The sequence below is a fragment of the Sturnira hondurensis genome, unplaced genomic scaffold (assembly GCF_014824575.4).
Source record: "Sturnira hondurensis isolate 20B ecotype Veracruz unplaced genomic scaffold, ASM1482457v3 Scaffold0010874, whole genome shotgun sequence".
Lineage (NCBI taxonomy): Eukaryota > Metazoa > Chordata > Mammalia > Chiroptera > Phyllostomidae > Sturnira > Sturnira hondurensis.
In genome coordinates this window covers 355,185-372,527 of record NW_028083505.1, presented here as the reverse complement: position 1 = coordinate 372,527, position 17,343 = coordinate 355,185, and the positions used below count along the sequence as shown (strand labels likewise).

The 17,343-nt window shown below is 51.1% G+C and overlaps 1 protein-coding gene across 1 annotated transcript in view; it reads right to left on the bottom strand.

The window, feature by feature from the left end:
* TSPAN14 (tetraspanin 14) overlaps nucleotides 1-17,343 on the bottom strand; it is a 51,900-nt gene that overhangs the window by 3,004 nt on the left and 31,553 nt on the right. The window contains exons 3-8 of the mRNA XM_037059453.1: nucleotides 9,309-9,359; nucleotides 7,491-7,637; nucleotides 6,068-6,238; nucleotides 3,842-3,967; nucleotides 2,670-2,714; nucleotides 930-1,049 (exon numbers count right to left, since the gene is read on the bottom strand). Of these exons, the coding sequence (XP_036915348.1) occupies nucleotides 930-1,049; nucleotides 2,670-2,714; nucleotides 3,842-3,967; nucleotides 6,068-6,238; nucleotides 7,491-7,637; nucleotides 9,309-9,359 (660 nt within the window). The remainder of the gene's footprint in view (nucleotides 1-929; nucleotides 1,050-2,669; nucleotides 2,715-3,841; nucleotides 3,968-6,067; nucleotides 6,239-7,490; nucleotides 7,638-9,308; nucleotides 9,360-17,343) is intronic.

The following is a 17,343-nucleotide window of genomic DNA, read 5'->3' as shown; positions in this document are numbered from 1 at the left end:
GGACCAGCCCACCATAAAAAGTGAGTCCCGGGGCCTATCATGCTTATCCCTAGAGCCCTGAAGGGGCAGAGAGCGGACACCACAGAAGCAAATAGACACTGCCCAGCCTCCACCACCACTAGGCATGTTATACATCACAGGCTGAGACACATCTCATGCCCAGAGTTAAACTAATCAGGGTCACTCTGACTGGTTCAGATTCCCAAAATAATAAATCCTGAATGTTTCCTGTAAACCTGGACTCCATAATGAAAACAAGGTTGTCTCTGCTTCTGACTGTGCTGGTACCTGAGGCTACATCCTGACCTTAGCAACCAGATTATTATGTAGGAAGACTAATTTTTTCTACCAGGAACAGACTAATGTGAACTTGGTCCCCTTAGGAATTTTGCTTCCCCCCCCCTTTAAATTTTTGTGGTTTGTTATTTGATAAGTCAGTCCTTCTAAGGTCTTATTCCTTTGCCTACTTTGCAAACAATTTTTCTCTTTCCTTTTCTAGATGCTTGGATCTTTTAGCCTTCCTTTGCGATCACTCAACACATTTGTTGAGTGAAGGAGGAAAGAGTGCGTGACTGGCCGGTGGCCCCAGGTCTACCTCAGTCACCCTGTTCAAGGCAAGGTCAGAGCCAAACGTCTTCTAAATGGTGTTTGCCACACAGCAGCAGCAGCAGCTGTCCCAGACGCTGCTGGGGGCGGCCACTTCTCCCCACGAGCCCTGGGCATGGTGGAAAAACTCCAGGCTTCTCTGACTCGCTGCGTTCTCGACTTTCTCCCGCCAGGTCCTCTCCTGATGGACACCTACCAGCCTACACACCCCAAGACTCACTGCCTGCTTGGCCACGGCTGCCTGCCCACATGTGAAATCTGAGTCAAAGTAACAGGTGCAGCCCACAAGGGGAAAGGAAGCCACAGGGGCAGTGGGAACACACCTGCAGCAGTGAGATGGCAATGAAGATGCCGGCCACGATGTAAATATTCCGTGGGAGCCAGCCCTCCAGCGCCTGGATGCAGCCTTTCGTGAAGATGAACTCGTCCCACTTGCTCTTCAGCTGCAGGAAAACACCACAGTAGCCTGAGCTCACAATCTGCAGACATCGCCACCCTGCAGCAGGCTCCGTCAGGGAGCACGGGGGCAGGTGCCAAGGACAGACAGAACTCTAGGAGGAGTGGACTTGCCTCAGTTCCTGCCCCTGCCCTGGGCAGTCTGATTCAGTAACCTGCCTAACCAGGCCTATGACTTTTAACCCATTTCTGTTTGGGCCGCCACAGATTTAAAGATCAACTTGTGCAACACTACCTCTATAGCCCACATCTGGAGCAAGGGGAGGGGTGCAGAATGCCTGGAGCAGGAAGCTGTGTCTTTAGAGAAACTGAGAGAAGGGGGTTCAGCGTCTTCCAAGTCAGAGGATTTGGCTGGAGGAGGAAGAGACAGTGGCTTCTCTGAGTGTGTCCCTCAGTCCAAGTAAGCTTGGTTCCAGCGGCCAGAGCAGGCAGGGGCAGTCACAAGCCCTAGATTCCATAATGAAGCCAAGGTTGTCCCTGTTCTGACTGTGCTGGTCCCAGCCGCTAGCAGAGGCTGGGTAAGCATGTGGGGACCTCACCCACCTTACACACAGCAGCCCTGCTCCCTGTGCCTCCACTGTGGCAGCACCACTGGAACATGAATTCACTTTAGTGGTGTTAGCAGCTGAATTGTGTTCCCCTAAAACTCACAAATTAAACTCCTGACTCCCTACACCTCAGAATGAGACTGAGGTATTTGGAGACAAGGTATTCAAAGAGGTGAACAGATTAAACTGAAGTCACTGGGGTGGGTCCTAATCCAATATGACTGGTGTCTTGGTAAGAAGAGCCTCAGAAGAAACCAAGCCTGCAGACCCCTGGCTCTTGGACTTCTAACCTCCAAGATACTGAGAAAATAAATTTCTGCCATTTAAGGTAATCTGTGGAACAGATTTGTTATGGCAGCTGAGCACCCAACACAAGTGGCAATCAAATTCATAACTGGAAAAGCTGCTGTTGAGATCGGCCCAGCTCTGTGGAATGGAGGTCAATGCAGAAGGACTTGAGATTTCCCCAACCAGGGCTGCACATGGCCAACAGGAGTGTCTATAGGTCCCGTTCTGTCAGAACGGTCATTCCTATCACCAAAGGCCACCAGCGCAAGGATGGGGTGGGGACTCACTTCCTGTCCAAGTGCACACTCCCTGTGGCCTAAAGAAAGCCCTCCAGGTGACCCAGTCCTGCCCTGAGACCTCCTATCTCCCTGCTGTCACCGCTGCCTCCGTATGTGAGCAGGGCCAAACCGTGAGCTCCTGCAGCTTCACCCTGGACCCCGAAACAGTAGACACCAACCAATCTCTTGCAAATGTAGTCTTTGTTCCCCCAAACTATCCTCTGATCTCTTTCCGCTAATGTAGCAACTGTGAGGATCTGTGACTGTAACTCCCAGGGCTGGAAACCACACCCATCACTGCTCCGGAGTCCTGCTGCCAGCTCAGGCAGAGGGCGTGCCTTGCCACTGGTCACCTTGCTCCCAGCGCAGGTGGCACCTCTGAGCTTCATCTCCACCAGTGCTCCCACTCCAATTTGCACTCATGCTAAATCGGGAAGGTAGGCCACGGGGAGCGAGCAGAAGATCGCAGGGTTGTGTGCACTGGGTCTCTCACCTGAGTCCTGACATCATATCCACACTGCGTGTTCACAACTTTTTGCTGTAAGAAAAGCAAAATAATTAGTCATTTTTGTTCCCTTGAGAAGCTGGTGGTAGAAGGCTCTGAAAAAGTCACAACCAAATGGCAGCAAACACCTGTCCAAATTCCATTATAGCTCATGTCCTTCAATTATGCTGCCAATTAACCTTTCATGCTAGGATGGGTGGGCAAACTTTTTCTGTGAAGGGCTGGATGGTAAGTATTTCTGACTCGTCTGTGGAGCAGCTGGCAGCAGCCAGTGCCAACGTAAAAATGAATGGGCACGGGTATATTTCAACACAATTTGCATTATGGGCACTGAAATTTGAATTTCACATAATTTTCACATGTCAAAAAATATTATACTTTACTTTCAACCATTTATAAATGTCTAAAACCATCCTTGGCTCAAAGAGCACACAGAAACAGGCAGCGGTCCAGCTCTGCCGCTGGGTCATCGCTGGCCAACCCCGTACTGGGAGGTAGGTGACACTGGCTCAGTATCCCAGCCACAGCGCAGACCTCACACACCAGCTGTGCAAGTGCAGGCACCGAGCCTCTCCTGAGCCGGGGACTCAGCCATACAACAGAGGCAAGGCCCTGGCTGGTCGAAGCCCCATGGCCCAGCACCAGGCCTGTGTAATAATTGCACCAAGTTCTATACAGGGCTCAGTCAGGTGCAGGCTCAGTTCAGGCAGACAGTCAGAGCTCTTTCACAGGTTTCTGAAACCTAAGGACCTGGGCTGTGGACTGGGAGTGAAAACAGGTGAAGAAGAAAGAATGGAATTCTCTACCAATCCCAGATGGTATATACCCCCACTGCCCCTGAGAGCTTCTAAAAACTGAGCATTTTCTCTAGAGAAAGAATGAAAAGCGGAGACAAGGGCTGGATACATTGAAAGCCCTCTAGGGAGGGATATGCAGGTTTTCTCCCGCTTCACCCAGGAGAGCCAAGGTGGGCCATGCAGATATGTTCCTGGAATCTATCCGTGGAGGATTTCAGAGCCAGAGGAGCCCTGGGCAGTGCATGGAGGGTGCACAGGGCACTCATTCCATCTGCAGAAGAGAAGCGTCCAGAGCACTCAGAGTCAAAAGCTGCTCCGCTCCGGGGTGGCCAGGTGCTTCCTGCCAGGCCCAGGCCGACTCACCGCGGGGTCTGGCACGCAGCAGGAGAAGGGCACCCCACACTTCTCTCGGCTGTAGCTGGCACCACTGCAGTTGAAGTAGACATTGAGGTCCCAGTCTTCAGGGCCATATGCCCCGCAGCACTGGTTCTATAATCACAAATCCCAGAGCCATCAGGGTTCCTGAGCGAGGGCTATGGCCACGAAGCACAGGGGGTCAGTTTTAGAAATGCAGGGTTCAGTGTGCCTCTCTCTATCACACAGAGAACTCAAGGCCCAGCCCACTGACCTCCCCACATGCACAGAGATGCTGAGCGATGTGCCAGATAGCCCTTTATGAAGGAAACTGCGGCCCTGATGCCTCCTGGGTCCAACACACAGGGCTGGCTCCATGGTGCCCTTGGCACAGGGCAGAGCCACTCAGCTCCGGTCCTTCCTCAACCTGAAGCGACCCCTTCCTTCCCAGCCCCAGCCCACAGCAGGCATCGCACTGTCCCCTCGAGGCCCCTCTGCACCACTGATGCGGTCCCCGCTATCCCTAAGAGAACACCTGGTGGGCAGTGTTTTCCTCCCCGAGAAATTCTAAGCTGGTCCCACCTACCTTTTTTGCTTATTTACAAAAACAGCAGCCGAGCTCTGGCTGGTGTGGCTCAGTGGATTGAGTACGGACTGTGAACCAAAGGGTCACCAGATTGATTCCCAGTCAGCGCACATGCCTGGGTTGAGGGCCAGGTCCCCAGTGGGGAGCACATGAGAGACAACCACATATTGATGTTTCTCTCTTTCTCCCTCCCTTCCCCTCTCTCTAAAAATAAATAAATAAACTCTAAAAAAACCCCAGCAGTTGAATGTCTCCTCCCAACTGTGGCAAATGGGACACAGTCAAAGCTCTGCCCTTCCCTTCCCACTTCCCCCACTACGTGGTGTAGCTGCAAAGAGAACCCCATTTTTCTAAAATAGTGTAGAACCAAACACACTGAAAACAGCACTGTGATGTTAATGGCACCCCAACCTAAGAGCATATTTCATTTTTGCCCTTGTCCTTACAGCTGACATGGTTGCGGCTATAATCACAACAAATACACAACTAGGATTTCTGGGGGTTTTTACTGCTGAGGTGAAAACCCCATTTTTCCCACCCTCACCTCATTAAGAGGTTCCATAATTTACTGAAGACCTCTGGGGAATTCTGTTTTTAAAAGGAAAGGAAAGTATTAGAGAAAACTACAGTGTCTTTCAGGCCAATGGGAGAGGAGCCGCCAGGCACGCTCCACACCTGCGAGCCCGAGATGACATGAAAATGAAGTGAGAATGGCCGTGTTGAACAGAAAAGGCACAGTGAGTGACATTAGACAAAGTCTAGGACCTGGTGACCTTCACAAACTAACAAAGGTCATGGTTAACAAAATAGGAAGGATCTCTGGTCTCATAAATGAGGTTCTGCTATATCTCATGATACATGAAATAAGGGTAAATAAGTCTTGGTTAATAAGAGCAGATCATAGTTATTTTTAACGCTTTCTAATTTATTCTCAGAACTCAAGTGTTCCATGTAAAAGTTCCTGAGGAAGCTAGGTTTTCTGGTAGGACACTGACCAAACGAGAGCCCTGCACAGGCCGGCATGGGGGCAGAGGGTTCCTCCCAGGGGGAGGGCCAGTTGCAGTCCAAGCCTCCAGGTGCAGCCACACGCAGGGGGCACCGAGGTCAGCTAGAGAAGAGGCCAGGACAGGGACTGCTAGGACAAGCCCCCAGGGACATGTTCTAGGGAGGCTCCATGCCTCTATCTGAGGCAGTTTCCTCCAAGCAGTTCTGCCCTCTTAAACAGGAAGGGGAAAAGGTCCTGGGGAGGAAGGGGACAGGAATAGCCTCAGACAGTGAGTCACATGCCTCGGGTGGAGAAGCACTGCCCCTCAGTGCCCACAGTGCCCAGGAGACTGTGGCCACCCATGTGGCCGTGGCTAGAGAGGTCTGGGCCCCCAAAAGAGGAGTGGACTGGGTTCCTGAGGGAAGGTGGCCACAGAAACATCTGGACTTGCCTGCCCAACCCAAATGGGGGGAGGGCACATGAAGAGCAATCCTGGACCACTGGGCAGTGACGAGTAGGCAAAGCTAACTGAGCAGATGCGGAAATGACCCCTCTAGGGCCTCCATGCCCCATGTTTCCACTAGCCCGGCTCCCACACAGCACACATGGATTCAACCCAGGAAAGCATGCACAGTAGCAGGGTGCCACTGCCAGAGGTACTTACGGCTTTCTGGAGGGAGTCAATGAGGTTCTGCAGGTCAATGTCGTCACGGTAGGCTCTGATGTTGCTCTCGAAGAACTCCCGAAAGCGGTCCCTCACCCAGTCCTGGAATAAGAAGGCCAGCACAGCCACCGCCAGCTCCAGGAAGAAGATGAGCACGATGGTGCCACAGAACTGGGGGTGAGGAGGAGAGTGGGGTCACACCTCCAGGCTCCCAGCCCGACCCGTACCCTCTCTTCCAGAAACCCACATCATTAGCTGGGCGATTCTGGGCAATCCCACCTCATCTGTAAAATGGAGGGACTCATTCCTACCCACACACTGTACTGTTTCATGAGTGAAAGTATGAGAAAGTTCCAAGCTAATGTGGTAAACACTTCCTAGGAAGGAAACTGAGGCTCACTGAGGCACATAGCTGCTGAGGTTGCACAACTCACACAGGACACATGAACCTCCTGGCAGGGCTCTGCACAACTCTGGAGCCGTCAGTGTTATCGGTGCCCACTCGGTGTGGGGGTGCATGATGGCCAACGGCACAAAGAGGTCTCAGAAGCATGGCTGCCCTTGCCCACAGCAGAGGGGGCATTCCACAAGGACCTACAGGCCTCCCTTCCATTGAGGCAGACTTCCCACTGCCATTTTCACTGGCCAGACAGCAGCCTAAGACAGGGTATGTGTGTATATATGTATGTATGCACACACACGGCCTTCCAAAATGAAATCTCCATTCATACAGAAGACACAAAACAAAACACTTTTAAGAAAAAATAATTAGGGGAAGAAACACGTGTTTTGCTTTCTAAGTTAAGCCCAGGAAAGAGGAAGCTTGATCTATTAAATTCAACAAATAATATGTTGCAAAACATAATTACGTGTTTTTCCTCTCAGGTGCTATTTAATTTTAACTGAATGCATTTCAAAATGAATGTGTATCTAAATATAAAACTCAACTCTGGGTGAGTCCCAGTTCTGCCAGCAAGTTAAGGATTCTGCACTGCACTTCCAACATACCCTGCAGCAAGGAAATGATTTCCTAATGTTACCAACAATATCTTCTGATCTCGGCCAGGAAGGGCAAAGGTGAGCAGCAGACAAACAATTGCTTTAGAACTTGGGAGGGGAGATAAAAGGCAAGAGAGGGGGAAGGGAGTGGCCTGTGAGCAGTTGACTCCTCTCCCTGGGAGCTAAAAACTAGAGGGGCCAAGTTCTCTTTCTCTGGCAATGAGAAGCTGGCTCAGCTGACCATTTCCCGAAATCTTACCATCTGCTGGGGCAGCAGGGTACAAAGGGCTGTCTCCCCACCCCCCACTGCTGGGGCTCAAGGAGGCTTGCAAGAGCTGCTCCCAGCACACGCAAATAGAATATAAGCCTGCCCAGCACAGCCCACCCTCTCCCTGTCCCCTACCCAATCCCCGGGGCCACTCACAAACTTGAGCAGGCAGATGTTCTCCCGCAGGGCCCCCACACAGCCAGCGAACCCCAGTGTGAACATCACCACGCCCACTATCAGCACCAGCACCACAGGGTCGATTCCATGGAGTCGGGTCACTTTGGTGAGGTCGGAGAGCACCCCCTGCAAGAACCAGAGAGAGGAGGGCAGGATCAGCCTCGAAAGGACTCAAGGGTGCCCTGGGGGGACTAGGCTGTATACAGAACCAAACCAAGGACACAGACCTGTCTTTCAAGGCTCAAGCCCCCTTATAGGACTCTGCCCAGCAGATCCTTGCCCACCTTGGCCCCCAAGGCCTCACATGCCACATTCCTAGGCTGTGAGTTCCTCCTGGACAAATCTTCCCCCCCCTCCCCCGCCCCGCCATGCACTTTATTTGTAGCCTGTAGGGTGCCTATGCCAGGCCCCGAGTAGAAGAGAGCCCTAAGGGGCCCTGTGACCTGTGCTCAAGGCACCCTGTGCAAAATACACTCACCAAGGGCACACAAAGGCAGCACTGTCCATAAAACTTTCTGTGATGATGGTGGCATTCTATATCTGCACTATCTAAAATGGTAGCCACTGGTCATATGTACTATGGAGTACCTGAAGTGTGGCTAGTGGAACTGAAGAAACAAATTTTAATTTGTATTTCATTTTAATTAATTTAAATATAAATTGTCACATGTAGCTAGTGGCAACCAAAATGGACAGAGAAATTCTCTGGGATTCAGAGAAGGGAGGTAAAAGCAGCCAGACCAGGGAACCAAGCCTGGACCAGGCAGCTACAGGTTGAGCTGCTGTTGTTCTAGAGATGGCCACATGGTGGCGTTATGAGTAGTGACTTACACCTGCTTCCAGGTCACTAGGACAGAGACACTGCACTTCAGCTCCTGCCCTTTAGGGGTTCACAAGCCACCTTAAAGGTGTCCAAACCCAAAGGCAGGCCTTTCCATTTCCTAAGGCCACAGCAAGAAAGCCCAGAGATCTAAGCACTCCTGTCTCCTTCTTCCAGAGGCAAAGGGAGGCCCCACTGAAGAAAGAGAGCCCTGGGCCTGAGGCTCAAGAGGAAGCTTTAGTTCCTAGTGGTTCCTGCCTAGTCTGCTGGCCTTTGTTCCTTCTCTCCCCTGCCCTGCCCTCCATCCCTGTAGTGAGGGCCCTGTGCAGCCCTAACCACCTCCCCAGCACTCACCTACCCACAGAACAAAGGTGGTGCCGCAGCTCCACCCTGCAGGCATCCAGTACCCTCCCCGGAGCTCCAACTGCCCTCTGTATCCCCAGAAGTAAGAGCCTGGGCTCTCCTTCTCACCTGTCCTCCACGGGCTGAGCAAGGAGATGCAGAGATGCAGAGAGACCTACCCCTCTCCCACAAGGGGCATATAACAGAACCCCTCTGGTTTAAGGGTTCTTTCTGTAGCAAGGACAGGAGCTCCAGGAATAAATACAGGGACCTACTTGCTGCCAGAGGCACAGAGAGTCAAGAGGGTGGCCCCAGGCCTGCCCTGAACTAAGATGCAGACAAACCCCAGAGCGACTCGGAGCGTTCAGGAACAGAAAATGGCTCTCCACACTCACAGAGCTCAAAAACCCGGTCAGCACAGCCCTGGCTGCCAGCAGCGACCCTAGCATGGGAAAGAAGTTTCCACGGCAAGTTCAGTAAGTTTCCAAGAGCTGGCTCTGTGAAGATTAATGACTACAAATCATTACCTTGCACAAGAAATGCTTGTGAGAGAGGAGGGAGGAGGGACAATTAAAGCTGAACCAACCTGGTTCTGGCTGTTTGGTGCTCAGGGTCCCAGTGATAGCTACACCTACCTTTTCGCTCCATGCCCACAGTCCAGCTCCAAGAAAGGCAACTCCAGCCAACTGTGGGGGGTAGCGGGGGAGAGAAAAACAGTTAGGTTGGAAACCAGCACCGTGAACGTGCTTCTTCGAGGAGGATTTACACTGTTAGTAGGGGAATGTCATTGGCTCAGGTCCACGGTGAGTGGATCAGGGGCAGGGTGGCCCCCTGGCCCCTACAGATGAAAGGGACAGCAACTTTCTTTGGATAACCCACACCTACCTTCCCTGAACATGTGGACAAACTCCCTCAACCCCCACAGCTCCATGCAGAGGCAAAGAACCTCAGAATGCGCTGTCCCGGATAGCCCACCCAGTCAGAGACAGCAGGCTATGCCCCATTTCTTCCTCATTCCGCAAACACCCCACTCCTTTCAATGCACTGTCTGGTGTATAAGAAGACATCACCCCTCGTGACGGCTGCCCCAGGTGCCTTCCCAGGCTCCCCGGGCAGCTGAGGCCCTGCACGGAACAAGGCACTGCTGTCAAGAGAATAGAGCCCAGCAAGCAGCACCTCTGCCTCCCGCCTCAGGCCCCTAGTCTGGAGCACAGACACTCGCTGCCGAGGCCTTTGTTGGATGTGCTCAGGATACGCTGGTTCATTAGTTATTAATGCTCACCTCAGAAAAGCAGCAGTCCCCGACTCTGACTTCCCACCTGCAGCAACCCACTGGGGCTAGGCTGCTTCACGTGCACCTCCCTTCCTCACTCCCCAGTACACCACACAGACACCTGAACAGAGAGGACTTTTCCATATAAAACAAAACATCTACCTCGTGGTCTGTATATTATGCAGCCTCCTGTTTTTCTGGTTAACTACTTTATACCATGCTGGCATTTAGCTACCATTTATCAGTACCTCATACTAAATAACAGAACTAGGTGTCTCCCTGGCTCTCAACTCTCCTAAGAGCATTTTCAAGCTTCAGGACATTCCTGCACTTGATTCACTGCTAGCCACAGGTGGCTGGAGTGGAAAGGAAAGACCCCTTAGAGAAAGCCCTGGGAGTCCTTAACGTCTTTGGCAACACAGACCAATTTCAAAAAATGTGTAGATGCCAGATCTTTTACAGGGAATTTCAAAGAGTTCACAGACTTTTTATTGCTGATTCCCACACATCCTATGGACCCCGAGTGAAGAAGCCCTGCCTGGATCTGATCCCTCAAGGGAAACACAGGCCAAAGGGGCCAAGATCAAAATGCCAAGCAGTGTGGAGAAGGCCTCAGATCTTAAGTCTGATTAGTTCATTCATCCAATAAATGCGGACTGACTACGTCCTAAGGTCAGGCATGGTCTCAAGCACTGGAGCGAGCACCGAGCCCACATGGTCCTTTCCATCATACCACACTGACTGCCTGCTGGTGAGCCTGAAGGTGACCCAGTCACTATCTGCTGAATCCTGTAGGCCTCTCTCCCCACCATTCTCCAAGTCCCTGATGACTTACTTTCTCTCGCCAAAGCTGGAGTTCAAATCTTCTTTCTCAATTCATCTATCTCAGCCAACGTGGAAGACGATTCCCTTCTCCACAGACCACTCAGCTCTGGGGCCACAAAGTACACATTCACGGTCATCTTCCACCCTCTTTGTCACTCCTTGTCAACCCCTTCTGTCGGCTTGTCCTCCTCTTCAGAGTTCTCTAAATGCTGGCGAAACTTCCTGCTCAATCCTGGACCCCACACTCCCCTGAGCTCCCTGGATGAGCTTGCAATTCGCATGGCTTTAAATTCTATCTACACTGTACGTCGCTGACTCACAAAACCAAATCTCCAGCCACAGCTGCTCCCAAGCCAAACTCTAACATCTACTTGACTTGTCCACCTGAGAGATCCACGGGCATTTCAACTCTCAACACGCACCCAAAAGGAGCCTTGGTCTCCATTTGGAGGGATCCCCAATGGGCTCCCTCCAACTCGTACCTCATTAAATTATGGCACCACCACCCATCTACTCACTTATTTAAGAGGAAAAAACCCAAACCACATTCTTGATGCCTCCAAATCCACCCTACCAGGACCGTCTGTGGGTTTTACCTCCAAAATGCATAGTGTACTTGGACAGTTTTCTTCCTAGCTCTCTGTTCCCACAGGTCCATGCTCCACCCCCTCAGACGCCTCTTCATGGTCTCCTCACAGGTCCCCCAGCAACTAGAATGACTCTTTAAAAACACAGAACACATTAACTCTGCTCCTCCAAACCCTCCAACGACTTCCTTTTACACCTAGAATAAAATTCAAACTCCTTGCCATGGCCCACAAGGGCCCACAGCCAGCCTTGGCCCATACCTCCAATGTCTGCTCCCGCCCAGTCAGAGACAGAAGGCTTCGTCCTGTTCTTCCCCATCCCACAAACACCCCACTTCTTCCAATGCACTGCCCGTCTCCCCACCTTAATCGTACTCCCAGGCCACTCTGGCATTGCTACTAGCTCTTAACCCCACCAAATTCATCCTGTCCTAGAAACTTGACACTATTCCCTCAGCCTAGAATGTTCTTCCTCCATATCCCTCCTGGCTTCCTCCCTCACTTCATTCCAATGTTCTTCTGAGATGCCTCCCTTTACTGTCCTAGGAGGACCACTCCCAACCCATCAATCCTGACAGCCTTCCCGCTTGATTTGCCTTATCACACTCATCCAGGACCACAGAGCTGTCTATCGTGTCTCTCCTGAGTAAGCCCTCTGAGGCCAGAGATACTTCCTGTTTTGTTCAGGACTGTATCCCAAGACCTTGAAGGAGGACTTGGCCCTTGTAGGTATATAGTAGGCATGAGTGAGTCACCAGAGCTCCCAGACCACAGCAGTCCCTGCTTATCATCCTTCCTGCTCCCCTCCCAGGCACATTCCAAGGTCTTACTCAATCCAAATGCATTCAAAGCAAGAGAGGGCCAGGCAGATGCCCAGGCTAGCCCAGGTCCAAGGCCAAGCCCTATACAAGGACATTAGGATCAAAGCAGGACAGGGCCTTGAGCTGTCCATCCCTACCCCCCATCTGGTGTCCCCAACAAGTGCTCCAGCTTACCTAATTGCATTCCTTGATAGCCTACCCGCCACCTGGCGCCGCGTGGGATGGCGAGAAAAGCCTGCCCCACAGAAACCCCTCACTGAGTCTCGGTCCGGCTGAGAGACCAGCTCCCCATCAGTAAGCAAGCACAGTTCTACTTCCCTCACAACGACTGCTCTCACAGAGGAAGGGCTCGTGCTGTTTTCCATTCTGTTCCTTTAGTTCTTCAAAAAGAACTAAAGTTAACTGGCACCAGAAAAGATAGGAACTAGGGGGTCACATGTCAAATCATAGGTTTAATGAATATTGGCCCATGGGGGAAACTTTGGTGACCATACTTGTTTTAGAGACAAGCTGACTGAAGAAGAACCAGACAGGGAAGTGACCTGTCTGGGAGCTCACACAACAACCCTGTAAATGAGCCAGGACCCTCGCCACTTCGCCGAGCTCCCAGGGAAACTCAAACACACGGTCCATAGGGCTGTCCTCACTAGCTGCCAACCATTTGGGTGTGACAGTTCAACTGGGTGCCTTCCAGCTTCAGAGTAACCTTCCTTGTCTCTCTTCTATCACCTGATTAGACTCCCATCCTCAGAATGAGGTCCAGCTCCCACCAAGCCCAAAGGGAGGCCATCAGGCACGCACACTGCAGTGAGCACCACGGGAAGCAGCACCACCTTCTCCGCTTGCCAGGTGCTGTGTTAAACACTTAACGCACCCAAAGAAGCCCTTCCATGCCCATAACACTGGTACATTTATCACCACTTTTCAAACAGGAAAACTCAGATTTGGTTATTTGCCCAAAGTCACATGGCTAGCTAGTGGCCATGAGTTAAGTCCAAACCTGTGCCTCTCCAACCCTCCTAACATCCACTATCTCACCATCCACAGGGCAGCCACCCAGGCCAGGAAGAGGGGCCAGTCACAGGGGCCCATAGGTGTGGGAGCTTCACAGAAGGGTCTGCTGAGCTATACAAAGCCAAGGCCCCCACTGTCCATCAGGCGGTGAAGATCGCTGTGTCCCAACTAGGGCAGGTAGCCAAAGGGGTAGGGCCTCTTTGGGGAAAGAAGGGATTGCCGCTGTGAAGATTCAATACTAACCTTTCCACCTTAAGCAAAGGACCCTATGAAGGTGAGAGGTCTTCTGGTGCACTCTGGGCTGGCCCGCCCTGCCCCTGACATAAAAGCCACACAAAATCCACTCATCATGTGAACAAGCCTGTGGTATTTCACCCAAGGAGGGTCAAGGCACACCACAAGTGTAGACATCTGGCCAGGCCCAGGTGGACTGGAGGAGGGTTCCAAAACCAAGCATGTCAGAAGCAGCCTCTTATCACCTAGAATTTAGTGGCCCAGGTCTCTTGCAAAATGTCATGTACTTGGGCAATCCATGTGGGCCCAGAGGTCTTTAATCAGCTGCTTGAGGCAAAGCAGCAGCAGCAACGCAACACTTTAGGCTCTGTCCCGCTGGCTCTGGTTCTTGCAAACTCCCCTGACACAGGCTGGCTGTGTCACTGGCTGTGACGCTGGCTGACACAGGCTAACATTCACAAAGCTTCTTTGCCTGGGCCTCTTATGGGAGCCTCAAAGAAAACCAGATGGAAAACCAAGAAAGAGGAAGCCTTTGAAACTCATGGCTGGCCAGGGCAGCGCTGAGCGAACAAACAGCGCAGCTCAGTGGTCCTGGTGGTCCTCCCCCAGGAGGACAGCTCAGTGGTCCTCAGTGGTCCTCCACCCTGCAACTCCAAAGACACAGGACCTCATGCAATTCCGGGCACTTCTCTAAGCCTGCTTTCCTCTACAAAGTGGGGTGACCCGCCCTGGGTCATAGAAGAGTTGTAGGATTGAAAGAGGGATCAGACGTCATGTACTTACTCTGGGGCACAGAGCCATCCTGAGCAGGCCTTTCCTTCCTGTGAAGGAGGCAGAGCAGAGGACGGAGGGGCCTTCAAGACGCCATCAGCATTCGCTGAACTGAAAACACTGTGCGTGCTGCCCACTTAAAGAAAATTCTCTGCTCTAATTTTTGTCCTAAAACAAGGTCCTTCCTTCCAGAGGCATTTTGTTTTATTGGGTCTCCAGAGACAAGAGTAAATTGGAGTTTAAGGAAACAGAACTTTCTAGAGGCTTTTCATCAAGTGAGACTAGAAAGAAGGACGGAAAGAAAACAGGGCAGGAGTGGAAGAAGCTAACACGCAGTCGCACCTCCGTTCCTAACTCACCCTGTTTCCTTGAGCCAGCCACCCTCCCCTGGACCTCAGTTAGCCAACCTGCCAAAGCAGGCAGAGACTGGTGATCTACAAAGACCTCTGCACTTCCCGCTGTCTCAACTGTGCCATCATAAGTCATGCCGGGTGGAAACCCCATGCTCTCGGTACTCTCCAGAACCCCGACTCCAGGCCTAGGGAGTGCAGAGAACACCGGAGATGCTTGTGGCCACTTCAAAAGCCAACAATTCAGCCTGGCTGGTGTGGCTCAGTGGAGTGACTGCCAGCTTGTGAACCAGGGGGTCACTGGTTCGATTCCCAGTGTGGGTCACATGCCTGGGCTGTGGGCCAGATCCCCAGTGGGCGATGCACGAAAGGCAACTACACATGGATCTTTCTCTCCCTCTTTTTCTTCCTCCCTAAAAATAAATAAATAAAATCCTTTTAAAAAAGCCAACAATACAAGTATTGGCCAGAAAGGATGGCCGGAGAGCACAGACCCTAATCCCAACTTGGCCCCGAGAACCTGAGGGGGAGGACCAGGGATTGTCGGGGTTGGAAGGCCTTGCCCCTCAAGATTGTGGCCACTCTGAACCCTATATAGAATAGGGAGTGTTCCTTTCAAACTGGTCCCACATTAAGTGAGTTTAAACCAAGCCTCAGTGGGAATCTGGAAGGTCTGGAAGCCGGAAGGGACGCTGGAGCCCAACTTCCTCTTTACAGAGGGAAACAGAGCCCAGGGCAGGACGGTGCCTTGCACAGGGTCACACAGCTATCACACAGCAGCTTTTCCTCCTGCCGGAAGGGTGGTTCTGAGAATAAGAAGCACGTGTGCCCTTCTCAGCACAGCCAGTGAACCCACGCCAGGGGCCCCAGCAAGAAGGGGTAAGGACTACCCGGAGTGCTCGGAGGCAGCTTCTACAGAGGTCTCTGTGTTCCCTGATAACAGAGAGCCCCCTGCCATCAAGCCCCGCCCAGGAATCTGACTGCGTCAAAGCCTTTGAAAGGAAGGAAGGAGGGCAGAGTTACCCAAGGGAGTTTATAAGCAGCAACCCAAGCAACTGAGAGAAGGAACCCCTAACCCAGCCTTACCCCCACCCCAGTCTCTGCTACCACTGGCACAGTTCAGTGACTAACAGTGGGCAGAAAACCAAGTGAGTAAGTCAGGGGTCCACATTTCTATAAGGCAGATGGTAAATGCGTTCAGCTTCAAGTACTGTTTCAACGACTGAACCCTGCTGGTACAGCAGGGGAGCAGCCACAGATGACACGTAAACGAACAGGCAGGGCTGGGTTCCACTGGAGTAGTATGTGCAAAAACGGGCAGAGGGCCAGGCCTGCCCTGCAAGCCAAGTTCTGCACTCTGCTATCACGCTGAAACCATCTGGACCTAGAGACGAAAGACAGGATTTCCTTCAGTTTGGCCACACGAGCCCCAGGAATATCTCTATAATTCAGGTCTACATTCCTGGTATGTTTTTACACTACTTCAACAGGTCTGAAGATCCTAAAACTGAAAATAACCCAAAGGATACATTTCCACAGCAGAACGTTACACAACAACGAGAATGAATCGTCTATAACTACGTACAAGAGCATGAATGGATCTCACACACAATATTTAACAAACGATGTCAGACTCAAACGACCAAATACTGTCGAGGAAGTGTTATGGCCTGAACCGAATGTCTGCAGTGTCCTCTCCACCTTTCAGTTCCGTGTGTTGAAGCCCTACCCCCCACTGTGATGGCAGTTTGAGGTGGGGCTTTGGGGAGAGGACTAGGGCTAGAGGAGTCGTGAGGGTGGGGCCTCCACCCACGATTAGTGTCCTTAGGAGAAAGGAGACCAGAGCACTCTCTCTCTGCATGTGAGGACACAGAAAGAAGACAGCCATCCGCCAGCCAGGAAAAGAGCACACACAAGGACCTGACCGTGCCTGTGCCCTGACCTCAGACTTCCAAGCCTCCAGAAATGTGAGAAAATGAATTTCTGTGAAGTCAAGCACCCTGTGGTACTTTGTTACGTCCGCCCATGCTGAACAAGACAGTGAGAATACTTGTATAGAACAGCATCTAGTTGAGGTTACCAGTTAGGCAAAAAGAGGGGAAACTGTGACCTATGATGAGAAAAAACTAATCGCTAGAAAAAGACAGAAATGACAAAGAAAATGGAATTAGCAAAGATTTAAAAACAGATATTGTAAATAGGCTCAGGAATTTAAAGGAAAATTAACATAATGAGGAGAGAAACAGAAAATATTAAAAAGCTCCAACTGAAACTATTAGAACTAGAATAAAGAGAAACTCCTCAAGTTAGCCAGAGGGAAGAAGAAAGGACACAGTACATAGACTACGCATATACAAGATGATATTTTAACCAAATGAAATTAAAGCATATAAAAATATATGGGATGTAGCCCTGGCCAGGGTGGCTCAGTTGGTTGGAACATCACCAATTCCCCAGTCAGGGCACACACCTAGGTTTCGGGTTCGATCCCTGGTCAGAACATGCACAGGAGGCAACCATAGATGTTTCTCTCTCACACTGATGTTTCTCCCTCTCCCTTTCTCCCCCCACCCAAAATCAATAAATATATCCTTGGGTGGGGATTAAAAAATATATGGGGTACAGAAAACATATAGCATGAAATATTTACACTAAGTAAAAAATTTTAAATCAATAATCTAATTTTCTACCTTAGATGCTAGAAAAACAGCAAAATAATCCCAAAGTAAATAGAAAGGAGATAATAAAAATAAGGAAATAATAAAAGTGAGTAAGAAAATCAATAAAAATATTTT